The 16,357-nt window shown below is 42.4% G+C and overlaps 1 protein-coding gene across 2 annotated transcripts; it reads right to left on the minus strand.

The window, feature by feature from the left end:
- Positions 1-86: 86 nt before the first annotated feature.
- Positions 87-15,954, minus strand: PCNX4 (pecanex 4). 2 transcript variants are annotated; one of them, XM_042048198.1, is made up of 12 exons: positions 15,413-15,954; positions 12,848-12,902; positions 11,483-12,209; positions 9,676-9,855; positions 9,073-9,587; positions 8,107-8,207; positions 7,836-7,958; positions 7,251-7,614; positions 4,604-4,707; positions 3,143-4,176; positions 2,464-2,650; positions 87-2,115 (listed from the first exon to the last, which is right to left on the minus strand). In XM_042048198.1, the coding sequence occupies exons 3-12, from the start codon at positions 12,169-12,171 to the stop codon at positions 1,864-1,866; spliced, it is 3,549 nt and encodes a 1,182-aa protein (XP_041904132.1). In that variant the 5' UTR covers positions 12,172-12,209; positions 12,848-12,902; positions 15,413-15,954; the 3' UTR covers positions 87-1,863. The 2 variants fall into 2 exon arrangements, with proteins under 2 accessions (XP_041904132.1, XP_041904133.1); XM_042048199.1 differs by lacking the exon at positions 12,848-12,902.
- Positions 15,955-16,357: the final 403 nt, after the last annotated feature.

The following is a 16,357-nucleotide window of genomic DNA, read 5'->3' on the forward strand; positions in this document are numbered from 1 at the left end:
GGGCCCGGTTATCAGCAGTTCTCCTCAAGGCCAGGGACCAGATGGAGAGAACCTGGAGAAAGGAAAGGAAAAGGATCACAGCTCTCTGCAGTTTTTTCTCAACTGGTTTATTCAGTTTACAAAAGACAAAGGATGAGGGCAGAAATTACAGCCATCTTTGAATAAGGAGTGCTGCAAAAAAAGAAAATTAAATTTTCTGTGACCATATGGAAGACAAGTAGTAAGAGGTTTACAATGAGGAAGGGAGGGTTAATTAGATTTATGAAATAACTCCAACTTTCCAGCTGCTGCAAGAGCAGCACAGAACTGGAGTGAACTGCTTGAGGAGTTCATGACACTCTTGGCATTGGAAGTTTTAGATCAGAGTAAACACTTGCCAGTGTAGCTCCTTCTGAGAGGGAGCTGAAATAGATGCTCTCCATAAGCCCCTTCTGCGTCACTTCCATGGCTCTGTATCTCCAGCTGCAGCTCAGGGCCCAGCATGGCACCAGCCCGCTTTGAATTTCCACTACACCACTTGCATAGTTTTTAAAAATCATTTCTGGCCACTATCAAAAGGAACAGCCAGCAGCCAAGTCCATGATTCTGTGACAAATTTTATCTAAGACAAAAGGTCTTAAAGGTGAGAAGTCATAAACATGCTCCTGATCAGACAAGGCATGGTGTTCTAAGCCAATACTACTTCAGTTATGGGGCAGGTCTGATTTAAATTGATTCTATAGGATTAGGAAATAGAATTACCTACTCCCTGCACAGCATTTGCCTACAGTGTAACCACTGACCTGCTGAGAACACACATTTATGTGCTAGGACTGGTGGTAGTGAACAGGATAAATGAGCCACAGGAAACTGGGCCTGGACCTGTTTTCAAGGTGACCTGTAACACTACAAACCAGCTGCCCAAGTCTGTTCAGCCCGTAGTGAGGTTAAAAAAAATTAATTATTTCTGGCACAGACAGCTGGATTTCCACCCAACCCCCCATCAAGCTCTCACTGCATTTGTGGAAGACTGGTTAGTGAGGGAGACAGAGGTTGCAAGTAACAACATATATAAATATATTATATATATCATATATATGGATACTGGAAGGAGATGAAATCATAGCATTTGCTCTTAAAATTTCCTCTGTCCCCTAATTATACACGTTTACTTCTTTCATCAGTAAAGTCACCCAGGTTATCAGTGTGTCAGAGCACACAGTGGTTTCCATAAATTCTTTTTACCAGAACAAGTACTTTGGTAAAAATTGTCCCTTAGAATTTACTTTAGTTAAAGCATGGCTGATAACTTACTATACTAAAGGAAGATCAGTGAAAGTCATATAACAAATGCTAGAACTGAACTCAGTCCAATACAAAATGGCCAGAATAAAAATATCCATGTAAATAGTCCAATGTACACTTTGGTTGTTGCCAACTCTGGGGTTGACAATACTACAAGCAGCTGTAACCTGACTGGCAGTGCAAGTCACCTGTCCAAGAAAAAAAAAAAAAAGTAAAAATAAATCAGAATGCACGAAAAATAGTTAATGATCAGAATTATGTTAGCGATCAGAATTACGGTAATGATCACAATTATGGTGCTCTTCTCTAAACTGGAGAAGAGGATTTCAGCATCTGGCTCATCAGCCACACAGGCAATGGTGTCTCGTGTTCCAGCAGCAAGAAACCAGTTCCCAGCTTCCTGCCTGCTGAAGGTTCTGGCCAGAACCATCTCTGTGCCAAGGACGTGCGCTGGCCTGGCACCACCACCCTGAGAGTAACACCTGATCTGTAGCGCATGAGGGGAGCACGGACATTTGATTCCCAACATGCAGACGAAAAAGACAAAACAGTAACAGTCATAATGACAAAAAGGACAGTCTAGAAGAGAGGCAGCTGCAGGAGCTGCGAGGAGTACACGGGGTAGCCCAGGGGCGGGTCGGCCGCCTGCACGGTCAGGTTGCGCAGCAGGGCCGGGTGTGCCTGGATGCTGTAGCGCTCCTCGTCATCGTTGGTGGCATAGAGCAGCTCCCAGGACAGGTTGGCCCACTGGCCTCGGACGGCTTCGGCATTGAGCTTTCCCACTTGGACTAACAGCTCCTGCAGAGTGAGGACTCGCCCTGTGTAAATTCCCTATGAGAACAAACAAGATGTCCGGTACATTCTCTGAGAAGACACACGAGCATTTTGGTTACAAAGCACTGAGTGAAGCTTTGGGGGTACACTCTATGAACACTTTAAACACAGCAAAGTGTATAAACCAGTCCCCTCAGTTCAATCCTTCCACTGGAATATAATCAGGAAATATTGCTGCATCTGAAGAACAGTGCAGTGGGGTTTTCAACAACAGTGGTGCCAGTTCCTCTTTAGTACAAACCAACCTTGCAGAGCCTTCATGTTTTAGAATACGATTACAAGGGGGGAAAAAAAAGAACAGTGAAAAAGAAACCCAAACTTTGACCTAGTAATTTTTCTCCTTACCATGCTTGGGTCATGTCCCAGTGAGAACAGGTATGGCTTTTCCTGCAGAACTGCTTGCTGCCACTCCAGGTCTGACACCAGCCCAATGTACCAATCGCTTTCGTATTCTTCCAGGTAATTCACCAGCTCTTTAAAGTTCTCTACTGGGCCCAGGCTGGCTTTGTCCAGCATAAGTTTGAAGGTGTATCTGAAAGGTGCAGAACGTCACACAGTCAGTTGTGCAGCAAAGACAGGAGGGAGAAAGGCTCTTCAGGCCACAGAGAGTCTCCACCAAACACTTGTCAGCCACTGCTTGTCAGCTGAGTCACTGCCAGTTGGTCTGGGTGTGCTTTTAGCTCACCCACATGTAGAACACATCAGCTTAAACATCTCTCATTCACCTCCCACACTTCCCCACTGCCTGATAATGGATAGTGCCAAATACCTAAATTCAGCACAACTGTCTAGATCTGGGGACAATGAAAGAAGGTTGTTTTTCCCCACTGAACAGAGCAGATTGGAGGCAGCTGCTGTGGGAAGAAAGAAGAAAACACACAGGCTTCACTGCCTGGAGGCAAGGGCAATATTTATGTAGGAAAAACCCACAAATATATTTAAACTGTATAGATTTAACAAAACATTACTGAAGTGACACTTCTCTATATAATTTTTCTAATCTCAGGAAATGGTTTTCTTTTACCTGAACGCTTTTAATGCCAGCTGGAAGAGCTCTGGTTTGCCTGTTAGCCAGTCCAAGCCAGCAGACCAGGGAATGCCACCAGTGTACGCCCTGAACACGTGGCTTGGGGCAGGCACGGCGTTATCCAGGCCAAACAGACCAAAGCAACACGACAGCACCCCGTGGATGTACAGGTCCTTCAAAGCTTTATCTTGCATAAGGTCTGTGAGTAAACTGGAAGGCTTCTCTTTCAGATAAAAAAAGTCCAGTTGGCTCAAAACAAAGTGGTACCATTCCTCTGGAAACCTCTGCCTCATTTCACTGACTTTGGAAGAAGGCACTGGCGCTGTTCTCCATTCCTCAGGGATGCTCAGCAGCTCTGAGTAAGAGCAACTAAATTCTATGTGAGGTAAAACTTCTGGCTGTTTCCCTTTGTCCACAGCAGGCAGCCCAAGCACCACAGCCCTGTTTAATTTATCTTCTGGTGACATTTCTTGTAGGAAATCTTGGCTTTGTGTTTCTACAGACCCTGGAATAGACAGGTGCACTTTTGATGTCAGTCCCAACTGCCCGGGTTCTTTTCTGTCTCTAGTTCTGCTACTGGGTTCAAAATCAAAAATGTCACTATCATCAGTCCAGTCCTCCACTGTATCAACACTAAAGCTGTCTTCTTCCCTCAGAGCCCTGGATCCTTTTACTGCACCAGTATGATGTTCCAGAAATGATCCTTGTTTGTTCTTGTTGGCACTGCCTGGGCTTTCCCATGTCTTTGATTTTTTATAACAATACTGGACAAGCATCCATACAAGCACTTTAACGAAATCATCTTTCAGGTGCTTTAAATTCTCATGGGAATCAATTATTCCAGATAACACATTCCTGGCGTCGGAATACAGCCGCACAGGAACAACAGTACAGGGAGTCAGGATGTGTCCAAAATGGGGATTGGGAGACAGAATCCTTGTGTGCTCCTGATGTTCAAAGGCCATTTCAAAAATTTCATCCACTCTGTGAGCTTCAGCAGCATGGCAGGATGTTTCCTGCAGCTCTAGCCCCTAAAGCACACATGAAAACAGCTTCCTGTTAGTCATCACCAGGACATGCTAGCTGTTTGCTTGCAGCAGAATTTTTCTGAACAAAATGATTGTCAGTATTTCCACACCTGACCCTACAAATCTAACTAGAGATAACAGCAATAACAAAGTATTCACTGCAATATTAGACACAAATCAATGTCTTAAATAAATCTTTGCCTGATGCAGATCTTATTAGCCAGCTTATTAAAGATATTGTGTCACAAGCTAAATGACAAAAAATTTCACATCTGCTGCATGTGTCAATTGCAAGACTAATTAGTATAACACTCATCTTAGAAAATTTACTGTAACATCAGGTAAATCAGTTACACTGCTGAAATGTTACACAGCAAAACCTTTGCACAATTTCCAAACATCAGCATCTCAGTGCTCAGCATGCAGTTACCTTAATGTTAACACCACAGTACGTGAAGCCTTTTTCCAGCACCAATATCCACATCAGCCTGTCCTGAAAGCGACACAAGTAATGTGATCCAGGCAGAGAGAGACCTAGACAAGAAAAAAAACCAAACAAAAACTACATATTACCTTTTCTACATGCCAACATAAGAATTCAACTGCAAACTCAAAATATTTCTGCATCAACATCACAATCATTTAGCTAAGTAGCACCTTAGAATCTTGAAGAAACTGGCTGCGAAGCTGGATCTTGAAATTGCAGTGTTAGCTTTGAAAAAGCTGTGGAAAATTGGGAAACCTCACACAACTGCAGGACTACTTTATTCACTCCGGACCAGGGTTAAACAACTCCACCCTCAATTCCCTTTGCAGAGATGACTTTCATGATTAAAGATAATTTTTGGCTGCATTTCCAACCACACAGTTCCCACTGATGTTCTCTGGAGACCTCAAATCCTTCTGACTGAGAATGCCTTAAAGAATGATGATATAGCACAAGAGTTTCCTAATGGGCCAATTTGCTGTGGAATAGGAAGTTTATTTGTTATCAGAGAAATAAAAATATAACTGAACTGGAATTTGAAAATCAGGTCCTGGACAACATCAAATTAGTACTCAAAAAAACCCCAAACAGGTACTTTTCCTCTTTTTTACCTATTTCACAAAAAGAGCAATGCCAAATTTCCTAAGAACTAGTGGTCATAGTGTATTTGAACTACAGCCTAATGTCAATCCTCCTACCATAATGGTTCTGTTCTTAAGCATATTTGCTGCCAGTTTATGACCAGCTTCTACTGTCACTCACGTCTGGTGACCACTCACACTCACTTACTTAATTTTAGTTTTAAAATGTTGTAAGATGAAATCAGTGAAACCAACCATTAAGCTGTAGTTAAAATTTAAGTAACCTTTTCTATCCCACTGAGCTAATTAAGTGCATTTTCTTGTTAACATTTTGCAAAGTTTTTAATTCCTTTCTTGCTAGCTGTTAAAGCTACTAAAACTCCTTTACACAGAAAAAATGATGGGTTTAAATTAGTGACACACAAAGTGGTACCGCTTCCTTTTGAACTCAACTGAGAACACCACAGTTTTTCTTGCTTGAAGACATTCATTCACAGATTTTCACATTAAAGAAGAGACTTTTTACCCCTCAAGACTAGTGTTTTAAATTATTTATTCTGAGGCATATATGCCACCACAGTCATGATGGGAATGGGGAAAAAAATCCTATTAAAATATGTATAGGTATAAAATAGATAGACATGAGAAATATATAACATATATATATGATAGCTATATATTATAATAATGTAATAAATACATCTACTGCACATATAAAACATAGATGGACTAATGCAGCAGACAAACTGAAGTATCCTTCTTTAGAGAAAAAAGACTTCCCAGTTTTATTTAGTACCTCCCTCTAACCAGTGATGAAAGTGCAGCAAATGTTTCCTAGTAAAGCACCTGGATATATTCTTCAGAAAAGCATGATTAAGGTTAACTTCCACTGCCTTCTAATATTAGGCCATTTTTTCTAGCCATAAGCCATTTTCTAAGAGGCTTATGTAAATATTTGCCTCTTGTCTAAGGGCTACAATCTTTTGATTATTTAGGTTACACAAAGGCTGTTTCTCAAGAAAATGACCTTGCAATTTTAAAACAGTTACTCTCTCTCCAGCTGGGAAAAAGACTGGGCATTTCTTCACCTCTGTCTCTGTAATTCTATGAAAACCCCATCACAATGCCTTTCACAGGCTGTAAACCCACAAGTGCTGCTACAGTCCTACCCCAACTGCCTGCATAAGATACGATATTAAGTCTTATCAACGGGTTCTGCTCCCAGCTGTTTACTGGTAGCTATGCTACATCATGTATTTCACAAACATCCAGTCAATATTCACCACAGCCAATTAACACAGCCAAATTAGCATAAGTCACCTTCTGGATGCTGAGTAATGGGTTTGATGCAGAGACAGACAGACCTAGACAGCCAGTCTGACACACACCCTTCTCTATGCTGTCTGGCTAAAGAACTCGATTTACTGCCTTCAGTTAGGTGGGATGAATGTATTCCATCCTTTTTGTTCAGTGCAGAAAGATTAGGATTGATACTGTTTCATCACCATTTAGTCTCTCCTTAAAGGAACAAACCAGAGTTATTTTTTTACAGGATTGTAACAAGTAGAGATCAGAGAACCCTTATGGTTGGAAAAGACCTCCCAGATTATCAAGCCCAGCCTTTGACTGAATACCACCATGTCCATGAAACCGTATCACAAACTGCTACATCTACTTGTTTCTTGAATGCTCCCAGGGATAGTGACTCCACCACTTCCCAGGGGAGCCTGCTCCAATGCTTAACCAACCCTCTGTTCCATGAAGAAATATTTCCCAATATCCAACCTGAACCTCCCCTGCTGCAACTTGTGGCCGTTCCCTCTTGCCCTATAGTTGGTTGTACAAGAAGTATAAAAGTAACCACTTTTTCCTCAACTGAGCAATCCCTGAATATCAGATTTAACCCACACTGTGAAACACCGTTTCCAACTACAGATTCTCCTGCTCTCCAGCTAAACCATGTTTCCTGAAATACTCAGCTACCTAATTCCAGCGCTGCCTGTACCTACCCAGGCCGCCCGCCGCCAGCGCGGACTGCAGCGCTCCGGCCAGGCTGGGCACGAGCTGCCGGTAGTAGACGGTGTCGGAGCACACGCAGGCGGTGCCGCCCACGGGGCCGGGCCAGCTCCGCAGCGGCCTGGGGAAGCCCACCAGGAACACGGGCAGCGTGAAGAGCGGCAGCAGGGGCGAGGAAAGCAGCGCGGAGACGGCGACCAGGCCCAGCAGGACGGGGAAGAAGGCGACGTTGAGCGCGATCAGGGTGGCGCTTGATTTGCGGCGCTGCTTCTTCTCTGTCCACGACGTCAGGAGGATGGCGATGGCAAAGTGCAGCTTGGAGATGAACTGGAACAGCCGATCCCGCAGGAGGCCAACCTGCAGGAGACAGGCAGGAAGCGCGCTGTATGCGGCATATTCAGCACAGCTACAGTAACTTTAACAAAATTACATTGCTTGGTGGTAGAAAATATCTTAGTACCCAGTTTTTAGCTTCTATCTGCTGGGTCCTGGGCTCTGTAATTCTCCAATAGGAGAGGGCAAGGAAACACAGACTTCAGGTAACAACTATCTGCTTAATTTTACATTATGACCATTACCAGCAAGAGTTTGATTCCTGTATCAAGGCTCCTGTTCCACCAGAGGTCTGGATTAAACACCAACATTTGTGCTGCTGACACAACCACCATGTCTAGTAAGGCATTTTCTGTATTCTGCCAGACCTAAAATAGAGATATGTTAGAAGTACCTTAAAAAATATATCTATTTATCTCTTCTTTCATGACCTAGAATATTTCTTCTAGGTTGCCTTGGTACTCAAGTCATGTAGAAGAGCACTTCTAAGGCTAACATATTTAAAATTCAAATTACCATCCTAAATATCCTTGTGAATCCAATGGAAACAGACACGGAATGCAGACTTTGTAGTGAATGGTCAAGTGACAGGAACGCTATCATAGCGAACGGAGATACTGCAATTGAAATAAAAGAATCATTGACCTCCTTCCAAAAACATAACGAAAGTCTACAGAGGTAAGCAGTCGTATTGCAGGATGGAAATCCTAGCATAAAAAGAGAAACCTTCAACATCACAAACTCCTCTTTGTATTACACTCCCAGGATATTGAACAATTTATTTGCACTAATGGCCCAGGACAACAAATATTTACATCAATGCTTAGTTCTTACTTGCTATTAGTTCTTTTGTCCTTTAATTGTTTCTCCAAGAGAATACTCAAAAAAAATAAACATGGAATAGCAGTCATCAATCTACTTTCCCAAACTGATGCTTCTTTACAAAATTAAATAATTTAAATCAATTTTTTATTCCCTTGAAGTAGATGCATTCGTCTCTAACCTACCAGAAAGGAGGCTGTTCCCTGTTGGGGTTCTAGGAGCTCTCCTGGTTTTTTTTTTCAAACCAAGACACTCCCTTTCCTAGCAAGCTGTAAGAACCAAATATTTAGTCAGCTTGAACACTTTCAACTCATTTTGTTTCCAAGTATCTTCAAAAAGATCTATAAGAGACACCTTTTCAAAAGTGGGTACTGCAGTTGTAACTAAAACCCTTTAAAACGCCCTGCTTTCTCAGCTGGGCTTTTAAAAGGCTCAATTTTTTAGGTTCACCCCTAAAAAAGAAATAAATAAAATCACTTTCAAATATTCTGGACCAGTAACTTTGACCTCAATGCACAATTTAAGAAGACATCAACAAATATTTCCAGCCATTTGGTTTCCCTTGGTTCATTCACAGAATCTTGCACACACAGTAATTCTAGAGTTTCAATCTCCCTACAAGCATCATCTAACAAACAACAGACAGTGGTGTATTCCTACCTAGTGTTAGTAAAATCCTCCTGACAACACCAACTTTCATTAGCCTTCTTTGCTTCTCCATGAACACAGCCACAGTCCTGACATCCTTTGGGTAAAAGGGGTTTCGGAAGATTCCAAACAAGTACACTCTCTGAATCTCTCTAAGAATCCACATAATTACAAGCAATAGGATCAGAATGTAACTTGCTATGGCCTGGGGACTGGCTTGGGAAAATGATGAGGAGCCTGCAAATTGATGCAGCAGGCTGGCTTCTGTGAGAGCAAATGTCAACACAGTCACATAGAAAATAAATTCCTTCCACCCAAATTGTATTCTAAGACCTCTGTGCATATTTTTAGATTTGCTGGAGGCTAAATGGCTGATCATGGTGTGTTTGAAGGCAAACCCAATCTCGCTTAGGTTAAGACTCAGTATGAACCCAAATCCAGTCATGAAGAGGATCACACCGAGGGGGCTGGGAATGAAATACGATGCTATTGCTGTTCCAGCAGAAATGAGAAACATTACTAACAACCTGTGAAGGAGAAAATAAAGATGATTTGCTTGAAAAGAAAAAGGTTATAAACAGTATTGATATATTTTACAATTGTATAAACATTTACTTTGTGTTACTTGACATAGGTGAACCTCCTAGTCCAAACTCCAACAGTTGTTCCATTCCCCAGAGAAAAAGTGCATCAAGTGGGGGCAGAATTCCCATTGCCCACAGGAATGGCAGAAAAAGAAACAGGATGTGCAAGATCTGGTTTGTCTGTTCTAGAATGGGTGCGTTGAGAGCAAACCTGGATAAAAGAAGAAATGGATTTGACTTCTGTGAAGGGAAAAATAACTTCCATTTGGGAAGACTTTCTGTTTAATTACTACAGCAAATCCCAAAGTAAAACCATTACACATTCAACCTACAAAACCTAATGAGTATCTTTTAAAAGGAAAAATAAGGACATACATCTATGCTTAGGGCAGTAACACATTAATTAGAACACCACAACACAGACTAACTTTTCATGTAAAAGGTTTGAAGCCTTCAGATGAATACAGTGATGCAATTATCCCGATTATTTTTGTTACTGTTGTGATAATACACTGAAGAAATACTTGTGCAAAAAAGAAAGGTCCAAAGGCTCCAAGGCCTTAACTGTTAAACAAAAATTGCAAAGTATTTTTTTTTCAGAAACACAAAAGCAAAATTTTCTGCAATTTCAAGGCCCAAGATTTAAGCTTTAACACTGGAAGAACTGGCATGTTGCCTGTACACCTACAAATACTACTGTATATTCCTAAAGAGGGTTTATTTTTTATGTAAAAGTGTCAAAATCTTCCTGCAAAACCACAAAGATCAGTATTAGAAATGCGCATAAATTCTAACCCATATGTAGTTCACCAGTTAGACTGACAAGATATTTGGTTTCTCTCTACTTTTTAATAAGTAAGCAAGCCTCAGAGGAATTTTATCAGGAATTTAGACAATGTCTTAATTTTCTCCTCAGGAAATTAAATAGAAGAATTTGGAGTCCAAGATCCACATGTATAATACTCATACCTTACCTGATGCAGCTATTAGGGTAAATCACTAACAAAGACACCTCCCAGTGCAAAACTAGCAAAATCAAACATGCTTTTTTAAAATGTATCTGAAGTACCCCAACCATAAAACATGTACATGTGACAAAGTGATATAAGTATCACCTGACAGGGAGAAAGAGTGCAGAGAGTAAATCTAAAAGCATCTTGTTTTAAGAGCCTGGTATTACAAATACTTTAGCTAAGACACTTATCTAAAAAACAGAAATGTGACTCTCCTAATTTGTAGACTGACACAGCTCTTTTGTATTGCAAAAGCATTTAAAAATCCAAGTTCAAAATCCATATAACAAAGCCACAGCAATATTCACATTTGCTTACCCATTCATTAAAACCAAATTCAGAGGTGGTGTTTTTTTGTTTTGTCTGTTGTATAAAAGCCTCTGCTATCACTTTACAGAGCTTACATTAGAAAGTATTCCAGGATGAAATCTCAACATAAATCCAGTAATCCTGAAGCTTGCAGTGTTTAGATCTATGATTCCACGTCAGGAACATGTGTTTTCAAAACACATCCTTTAAAAGGACATAAATGCAAATGCTCCAATACAAAACTACGAAAAATGACATGGTAGAAAACAGGTAAAACTATCTCTTACTTACAAACTGCTCTTCCTACTTTACGTGGAAGGCTATAAAAATTTAAGAACCTTTTATGCACAACATAGAACCTCAGTTTTTACCATATATGCATCAATCTTCTTTCTTTGAAGTTACTACAGTTGATTAAAATCTCAAATTTTCCTGGGAAGACCAATTTAACCTTTCCCATCAAAAATACACAGAATAACCATCACTTTAAGTAGCAAAACGCATTATTATGTTTACCTGTGTGCAAGATCCACTGCAATAAAGACAAAAATGTAGAAAGGTCTCATCAGAGCAGTGATTTCATAAGTATCCAGTGCCTGGAAAGTGGCTGTTTCGGTAGCTGTGTTTATGATTAACGAATACTCTCCTATACATATGGTCACCCATCCAAACACAAAGATCACAACAGTTCCTCCAATGTTGCTATATAACAAGGTTATTCTGTTTGGCAGCAAATACCAGGTTCCCAGCCCACACAACACCCCTGCCAGAAGGGAATGGAATACAGTGTTGATTATATACTTCTTGCCAGGAATAATAAATTTTACTGTCTCTGAACCTACACAGCTGGAAAATTCAAACTCATCTTCATCTGTCAGGGTATTCTGAATTTGCATTCTTTCTACAGTCACTGTTTTCTGCTTTGCATAGAGGTTTGTCATCTGAAGAGCAAGTGCAGTAACAAACATGAGTCCTCCCGACAGCGCTGCGGTGCAGTAGTCCTTCATCACTCCCAGCTGGTACAAGAGTGTTCCCACTCCTCCCCAAACCCATGGTGTCAGGAAAAGGATGATCTGGTTCACATAGATGTAAGGAGGGGCACAGTAGCCTAATTTGAACCGGGGACCTCCCAGCACAGTCTGAGGGAAGCGCTTCAAGAAGAACTCCTGTTTGTAGTCATTGAGCAGGGGTACATCTGGCCCCATCCTCGTGGCTCAGGATTGCTGCCTGGGGATCATCTTTCCTGTGAGAGAACAGAAAGGAATATACAGACACATTACTGATTCTGGAACTCAGAACCAAGGGAATTCTTGTCTCTTCTTTTTATGTACCAAGTTACAGTGGAATTCTGACATGTTCTAGAATTTCCTAGAATACAACTACTTAGCAAAGATCTATTTTAAAATGTGAACACATTCTTTCATCTGAAGGTTGCAAATAAAAATATATAACCTGTTCTTGGGAGATGATAAAACCAACTCATCTCCAGAGCAGAACACCTTCCTAAAACTGACATTTTCCCCACCTGATCTGATTCCAATCACACCTTGCCACAGACCTCCCATTCCAAATAATCCTGTTAAGGATCTCTGTATACAAACAGAAGGGTCAGTGATTTCAGTGAACAGCCACCCAAGTGCAAGGACACAGGCACACAGGGGTCCCTGTAAAAAATCAAAGCTTTATGGAATAAAGCTTTTTCTACATAAATATGTTAAAGAATATAAGTAGAAGAACTACAAATTGTTTCCCACATTGGTACTGCCCTTCCTACACAGCCCAGTTGCAGGACAGGATCTCACTGTAATGAGCACTACAATAAAATAAACAGTTCACTTTTTGCTTCTTAAAACTTATAAAATAAAAAAATAAACACAATACTTGTGAGTTGTCACAGAAGCAGCACATACATTCTTCTTTATGCCAATAGAGAAAGCTGAAAGAAAAGGAAAAAAGATACCTGTAGACATTTACAATAACCCATCAAATAGAAATAGGTGCAAATACTCATTTAGAGAGGATCAGGCAATGTAGAAACAATGAATGTAAGGTGGCAACTATGATATTCAAATATAATTCTATGCTACTAATCATGAAAGCAAGAATCTATGAGTGACAGGTAGAAATACTCAAGCTAAGAAACAGGGTGAAAAAACCAGCACAAAAAAAGTAGTGCCAAACCATGTCATTAATAATAATTCTAAAAAAGAGATGGTGTGCCTTAGGAGATGTGCAAGGACTGAAATTCTGACTTTCTTCCACTGAACCTGCAGGATCTGATGAACACCTATTGCCATCGCTGCTGAGACATTAAAAATTAAACACTTGGCTGCCACAGTCCTCAAACTACTGTGGATCCCTTTCTCCTACAATACCAAACATTTCTGAGCCCTTCTGAGAACCATTCACCCCTTTTATTTAAACAGGTATCAGTCACTTGACTGTAGGTAGATGTTGGTCATTAGAGAATGAAGTTGGAAACAGTGCAAATGAGATTTTTTGCATTATCACCACTGAAAAATTGCATTCTGCATCCGCTAAGTCAACACATTCCACCATGGAAAGCAGGCCCCCACAGGCTCTGTAACGACTCTTTATGTAGGCTGTGGATTTTAATTTTTTTTGATAAAATATTGAAAACACAGGTTTTTTGGTCATGCTATTTCAAGCTGCTGAAAGTTTCTTAAAAGTAAGGAGAAGGCAGCAGTCAGTCCTACTGGAACTAATGGAAAAGACACATGTTGACAATGGAGAGGGGAATTCATCCCAGTCAGCTCAGGAATTTAAAAATGTAACAATGACACACCCAAGTAAAACCAAATTTCAAATGTAATTAAAAAGTATCACAATTCAGTCAATCTTCTTTAGAAAAATAAGCACTGTTTAGAGGGTACATGGGTGTGGAGCTTAAGTTGCTGGGATAGTTACATGCAGTAGAAGATCCACAGGCATTGAAATCATAGAAGCTGAATTTAAAAAAAACCACATAGAACCAATAGGTGCACAGTTTTCCTTGAAAAACAGTTTTTGGGCAGCTGTGTTTTTCTCCTCTGAGAAGGGCTATTTTTGTTTCAAGTTCCAGTCTGCATTTGTGTTTGTCAGTTTATATTGCTAACCAAATGTTAACAAAACATTCCTCTTACAGTTTCTGTGTAAACAATAGGCATCTTTGTGTGAGACACAAGAATCTACGCACATAAACAATATAGTTCCACTTGGCTCCGCTCCAAAACGAGCCATAAAAAGAGGTGAATTTATTCATAAACGAAAATCCCAAGGCTGAAGCTCACTAACTATGGAAACTCTTCCCTCTGCTACGCTCCTGGCTTCCAAATAGTCAGGTAGCACATCAGGACTTCAAAGAGGGACTCGTACATGTTGTATTCCTGTGCAAAGCCCTAGCAACAAGGCTCCACACATTTGTGAGTGTTTATAGGACCTGGCTTCAATACACATTCCTGACATACAGGCCTGGCCCCACTTTGACAACTTGCCTGGATACCCAAACAACCCCGAGCACAACAGTCTGTCATCACCAGAGGGGATCCGTGCCACTTGGACACTATCACAGCAAGGATGGAAAAAGGGCTTAAACACCATAAAGTCACTTCACAAGTTTTCGCTGCAATAACTTCTTTATGCGCTTATTATGAAGGGAAACAAAGCAAACCTTGCCACAAATTCAGGCAGGAATTCACAGGAGAGCACGAATTTTTGTCTAAATGAACACCATCCTTCATGTGGGCTGATGTTAGATTAGCTCAGTTTGGTTTGCTTTTCTATTTGGCAGATCACAGAGTATGTGTACAGCTTTCTGCCACCGAAGCAGCTGAAACACATAGGGCTCAAAAATTCTTACCTCGGTGGTCTTACAGGTGTTTTCACGTGAGGATAAGTAAGGGTTACACAGCTTGTAACCTTGCTAGCACAGGCTGGAGGAACAGGTGGGAGGTGGAGGCTGTGGCATCCCCTGTCCCACCAAATCCAGATGCACCCCGTGCCCACCTGTGTGCCCGGACACCTGATTAAAGATTCCCTGGATGAACATCCATGGCTAAAGACCCCACAGTGCTGCAGGCCAGATTCCAGCCAGGAGCCAGGCAAAGCAGGCTGGGGGCCACTGCTCAGCAGCGCTGATGCCATTCCCCAGGGAGACCAGCGACACAGCATTTTGGCACAACACACCCCATCCAGTTAGGGGATGAGCACCCCGGGATCACCTTCGGGAAGGGTCGCAGGCCGCCTCCTCCCGAGGCAGCTCTGCCCCTGACTCGCCTGAGCCACCACGCTTCCCACCCACCCACCTACCTCCCCTCACCTCTTCTGCAGGCACTGAATAAAAACACCCAACACCAAGCGACTACAAAAAACACCTCTGCAGTCTCCGCAGGGGAAGGGCCAGGGGGCAACCCCCCGGCAAGGAGCCTCGTTGGGGAGGGCACCTACCTGTGGCCCGGGCTCGGAGCGGGGAAGGGGCCGGCAGAGCACACGGCCGAGCCGCCGGTGGGAGAAAGCGGAGGAGGAGGATGGCGCACCGCTCCCGTTCTCCGCCCGCCCCTTTTTCCCGCCCCTCAGCCACGGCCGCCATTTTGCCCGCCTGCGGCAGGCGGCGGGAGGCTCTGCCTGCGGGAAATGGCTCCGGCGCGCTCCGCGCTCGGGCTGCTCCCGGCGCCTCCTCGGCGGGTCGGTACCGGAGCGCTGAGGGGCCGTGGCGCTCCCGCTCCCTCACGGCGGGCAGGGCCCCGCCGCCCCGCAGCATCCCAGAGTCCATCCGGGTGGAAAAGACCTCTGGCATCGCCGAGCCCAACCCATGACCGAACACCGCCGTGCCAGCAGGACCATGGCACTGAGCGCCACAGCCGGTCTTTGCTTCAGCACCTCCAGGGACCGTGACTCCACCGCTTCCGTGGGCAGCCAATTCCAGTGTCTAATCACCCTTCCCTAATGTCCAGCTGCCTCCCCTGGTACATCTTAAGACTGTCCTCTTATCCTGTCCCTTGCTCCCTGGAAGCAGAGCCCGGCCCCCATCTGGCTTCAACCTCCTGTCAGGGAGTTGTAGAGAGCAAGAAGGTCCGCAGCATTCTGACATAATACCAAAGTACTCCCTAAGAGTTCCCTGAATCTTGAATATTAATGGCTTTTATGTGCTGTCTAATTCAAGACACGAACACTGGTTTTAGCCTCAGGTAAAACCAAATACATTCTGTTTTCTTTGAATAAAGTTGAACATTCAGTGGGAAATTGAAATATAAATCCGAAGAGTGCAATACTACTTACCACTTCAAATTACACCCATTAAACATTGAGAATGTTTAACAGATTCAGCACACATAGTATAATTTATATCTAATAATACTAAAATGTATAATTCAGTGTATTAACACCAGGGCA

The sequence above is a fragment of the Corvus kubaryi genome, unplaced genomic scaffold (assembly GCF_017639235.1).
Source record: "Corvus kubaryi isolate FWS band 111438036 unplaced genomic scaffold, C.kubaryi_AGA036_p1.0 66, whole genome shotgun sequence".
NCBI classification, from domain to species: domain Eukaryota; kingdom Metazoa; phylum Chordata; class Aves; order Passeriformes; family Corvidae; genus Corvus; species Corvus kubaryi.